Source organism: Scylla paramamosain, chromosome 1 (assembly GCF_035594125.1).
Source record: "Scylla paramamosain isolate STU-SP2022 chromosome 1, ASM3559412v1, whole genome shotgun sequence".
Taxonomy (NCBI): Eukaryota; Metazoa; Arthropoda; class Malacostraca; order Decapoda; family Portunidae; genus Scylla; species Scylla paramamosain.
Genome location: NC_087151.1, coordinates 27796021 through 27801020, shown reverse-complemented (window position 1 = coordinate 27801020; position 5000 = coordinate 27796021). Strand labels below are relative to the sequence as shown.

The 5000-nt window shown below is 45.9% G+C and overlaps 1 protein-coding gene across 2 annotated transcripts in view; it reads right to left on the bottom strand.

Moving 5' to 3' along the window:
- The window catches only part of LOC135102761 (protein MTSS 1-like), a 136416-nt gene that overhangs the window by 131196 nt on the left and 220 nt on the right, over window positions 1-5000 (bottom strand). For both annotated transcript variants that reach the window (XM_064008280.1, XM_064008282.1), the window contains exon 1: window positions 4887-5000. This exon is cut by the window's right edge. In XM_064008280.1, coding sequence (XP_063864350.1) covers window positions 4887-4964 — 78 coding nt within the window. In that variant the 5' untranslated portion in view covers window positions 4965-5000. The remainder of the gene's footprint in view (window positions 1-4886) is intronic.

The following is a 5000-nucleotide window of genomic DNA, read 5'->3' as shown; positions in this document are numbered from 1 at the left end:
CCCACTAAGCCACTCCTGCCCACCCCAGCCGTCACTTCCACTCAGCATTTCCATTTCACGGCTCTTTTCTGCTTATGCTGTTGGTGTTTCTACTGAGAACTGATATTACTACCTACCAGCACACGTGTCTTCCCTTTTGTCATGATATACACATCCCACTGTTGTACTGGAGTTACTTCTACTACTACTACAACTATCAGCATCCTTCTCTTTTTTTCATATAGGTATACGAAAGCTAAACTATTACTATTACAATACTAATATCAGTATCTTTTTCTCTATCTTTCTATACGTGTACTGCAAGCTAACAACAACAACAGTTACTACTATTACTATCACTCTTTTACTAACTTCTCTTCCCCCCACCACTACACACGGTCACACCCCTCTGCTCATTCTTCACTGGTTACTGTCTGTCTTGCTGCGCGGGAAACCTTGTACAGCACCCTCCTCTGCGCACCTTATACGGGAACGCGCGCATTTAACTCACTTGTTCACATTAGTCAGGATTAAGTGTGAACAAGAGTGACGCCAACAATTTTAGGACATGATCTCTCTCTCAGCTTCAAGACACAAAGTGACGAGGATGACAAGAGAGAGAGAAAAGGGACAGAAACACGAGCCCTGCGGAACACCACCACCACTACAACCACCACCACAACACAGCTGGGCCACGCGGCGGAGTGACCGTTGAGAGACTACTGGAGGCAAGACGAGGGGATGTGAGAAGGGGAGGGAAAGGAATGACTATGAGAGACAAACTGAGGAAGCGAAGATGGAAGAGACGAATGATAAACTTGATGAACGTAAGATCGAGGGACGAAACGATAAAAAGAAATAAAGGAAGATGAGAGATCGGAGAAGGAAAAGGCTACAAGAAACAAACTGAGAGAAGAGAAGGACTATGAGAGGCAAAGATGGAAAGATGTATGATTGAAGGGAGAAAGGATGAAAGAAGAAGGAAGGAGGATGAGAGATCATAGTAGGAAAGGACCATAAGAGGCAAACGGAGAAGATGGAAAATGGACGAAGGATAAAATTGACGAGGATTGAAGGAGGAAAGAATAAAGAAAGGAAGGAAGGACTGTAGATGAAGGAAGGCTGACTGGGGAGACGAGAGCGAAGGGAGAGGAAGAAGGGGAGGGCCCGGAGATAATGCGGGGATGAAAAGATGACCGAGGGGAAAGGGGAACCATCTCTGTGAAGGATGTGATGAGAGGAAAGGATGTGAAATGCACGGCTTGGAGATGCTGACTACGCAGAGAGAGAGAGAGAGAGAGAGAGAGAGAGAGAGAGAGAGAGAGAGAGAGAGAGAGAGAGAGAGAGAGAGAGAGAGAGAGGAATTATGCTATCATTTACCCCTTTTTGTGTCTTGTCCGTGCGAGGTTTAACAATACTGCCCTTTACCCCAATATGGACACACACACAAAAAAAAAAAAAAAAAAAAAAAAAGCTGACAGAAATCAAAAGCTTATCTGTGTCCAGTCACCCACCACCGTATCACTCCTGCCGGGACCCACTTCCCTCTTCACACGCCAAGATGTCTAAAGTTACCCACACTTCCTATTTGATTAGTTGCCGTTGATAAGCAGTGTATGCGTGTTCTAATGTCTAAATAAAGCCATGAATGATCAATAATCTTCCTTTTCTTTTAATTATCATAAGGTTCTAAGATTCCACCTGCCCCTGGGATATTATAAAATGTTCCCCAGTAGTCTGGTGCTAATTATAACATACGTTCTTATATTGTTACCATTATCGCAGTGGCTGTGTGCTTATCTTATACACACGCCGAGATATGGCGCTCGTGGGATTTCAAAAATATTATCCACAGTTCTCATTTCTATTCCCATATGACAAGCTAAATACATAAAATTTCGCATTGAGCATATATACAACTTTGCCGCTTTTGAAATATTCTACTATGTGGTTATTTCTGAAAAAAAAAATTACAATGACAAGCTACAAAATTGCACATGCCAACGGGATTTGCAGTAAACAAGATCCACATACACACCTAAAGTCATGTATCTGGTGTATCTGAAGGGTTGAGAGAGTCCGCGTGATTGTAACCAGAGCCGCGACCTCACACTACGTCTGTCAGCCAGCCAATAAAACTCGAACCTTGACTCCGGGGGTAGCATTTCTAACACACACACACACACACACACACACACACACACACAATCCTATCAATCTTACCCCAAGGCTGTGAGGGTCATGGTATACGGAAGCGCACAAAACTAGGCCATAAATATAACATCAATCAGGGAGACCCATCAACCTTCATGAAACACGTCGAGTATAGAATTGTTTAGCACTCATTCAGAAACTTTTAAGAATGACTACTATTTACAGATTGTGAGTGGAGGCGAAAAGGTTTACCTGATTGATCCTTAACCTTTCATCCAACTTCAATACTTGACGTCATACATGCGTACTCAATACACCTCCAGGACAAAGAAGTGGGGGTTTTACGGCAGCGCAAGGAGTGAGGTAACTGGCGACCCAGCACAAAGAGGACGGACGGCAAGGCAAGACAGTGGGCGGACGTGACGCGGGGCGGCGGGCAGTAACGGGTCTCATTACGGAACAGCGGACGCCCTACCAAGAGACGTTTTCTCCAGATCCTACACACACACACACACACACACACACACACCAATAAATACAGCCCCATCTGTATAAATTATTCAAATTCCAGCGAAGTAGCTTCTTAAGTTAATTACAATTACGTTAGAATATAAGAGCTGGTGCAGTGCCCAGACATGATCCCTAGTCAGTGCAGTCACGTAAAAGATTAAGGCCAAACAGCCTTTTTCGCAACCTCATTACACAGCTGAATTGTCACTCAAGGCTATGAACGACGTGAGTGGTGCTTGCTTAATTAATGTACATACAGCCGTGTGTGTGTGTGTGTGTGTGTGTGTTACCTCAAGAATACAATGACGAACTTTGAAACTGTGGCATTATTTTCCTCCTAATCATGTTTCAACTATAACAACAAGCATTACCCTTAAGCACTGACGAGAAAAGCTACATACAATGAAAAATTAAACTTGTCAACCGGCAACTAACCAGGATACTACTGAACACCTCGACATCTGCGCTGACCTTGGTGTAATCGTATATTCAAGAGGTTTATATATTCTATTCGAGCCAATCAAGTGAAGCCTCAGTCAGATTAGCGGTGCCTGTGGACGGCAACACTGGAGGCCTTGAAACGCGCTCCTCCAAGTTAGCAACAGGAGACGGCCTAACTACGGTGTGTTATAAACTGGTATATAGTACCCCCAAAAAAACATCAAGTAGCCTCCCCCATTTCGATATCCCTGGGGAGAATGGGTGGGGCTGCCCGTGGATGGGATGCCTTGGGAGTCAGAAAGCCAACAAGGCTAGCTGACGAGCTTTGCAAAGTGCTAATGAGGTCTTCATTCACCAGCAACTCGTAAAATAGAACGCGCTAAGTGATAATCAATAACAACAAACTGTTTTCTTACACGTTATCAGCTACAATGGGAAGATGCTGGTAGTGGGAAGTTTGAAGTATTGACACAGTAGTAGTAGTAGTAGTAGTAGTAGTAGTAATAGTAGTAGTAATAGTAGTAGTAGTAGTGGTGGTGGTGGTAACGCCAGAAAACATAAATAACAAACCATTACACCTCGTTGACGTAAATTATCCAAACACTCCACATCCTCATCCACGTCTTGGCCTCCACTCAGCCCATCACATAAACTGTAAGCCTACACATCTGCAGCAACCATAACTTCCATCCTTCCATCAGGTTAGATATATTACTAATGAAAGGAACAGGAATTCCTACGAGAGAGAGAGAGAGAGAGAGAGAGAGAGAGAGAGAGAGAGAGAGAGAGAGAGAGAGAGAGAGAGAGAGAGAGAGAGAGAGAGAGCACAACAAATTCTGCAATAAAAGATCCAGTGTGACGGGAATAAAAACAAACAATACAACATCGATTAGAGTTGCTGTCGTCACGAGGGCCAGCAGGAGCGTGGCTGCCAGGTAGAAGAATTGGACACAGAACACCAGCACCTTTGTTCAGCCGCCTGACGTCTGAAGCAGAAAGACAACCGCGAAATGGCACTTGCCAGAGGCTCCTCCAACTAAGGAAGAAAAACGATCAGAAGCATGTCTGTGAGTCGCCAATAACTTGAAGCAGCAGCTGGCCGTGTTCGATCGATAATACTGTACGCCACGCCTCTGCCTCCCACACACACACACACACACCAGCATCGCGCCTCGTGTTATATTACAGTTAAGAGCAGACGTTGACGCTGATCCAAGATGTAGACAACGTTGTAGTTTGTCTGGATTACACCGACGTGCGATTCACCCTAACACGGCGGGATTACGGAAACGGCACTCAATTCCCAAAGCACACACATACACACACACACACACATTCAAAAGTAAGACTGCATCACTTAGCAACCGTATCCTTCATCCGTGGCAACAACATACTCAAGGCACACCACAGCGTCCTATGCCAAGCCTGTCACCAGGGTCCGAGGCACCATCACAACTGCTGCCGAGAAACGGGGGGAAAAAAATACCAAGGAGTCAGATCAATAACAAGCCCCATGACTCCCCTACACGAGACCCAGCAGCGCCCCACTCCCCAAGCCCAGCAACACTCACCCTCGGCAACCTCGGCCCCGCGGTGCAGGTGCCGAGGGAGGGATTCAAGAGCTGGGACAGGGTCGTCATGAAGGGGCGGGGGACGCAACTTTAGGCCTAAGGAAATGCTGCTTCGGTATCGACTTGCCAAGCCATCCCTGGCATGAAGTAACTGCCACTGACAGGGGTCTAAGCGTGGGCCAGCTGGTGGGTTGTCATTGTGCATGCGTGCGTGCGTCTGTCGTCACTCACCTTCATGTCATTGATAACCATTTGGAAGAGCCCAGCCAGCGCGGAGCAGTCCCGGTCCAGGGTGTCTATCACCTCCATGCTGATGTTCTTTCACTAAATCACTGCTTTACATTA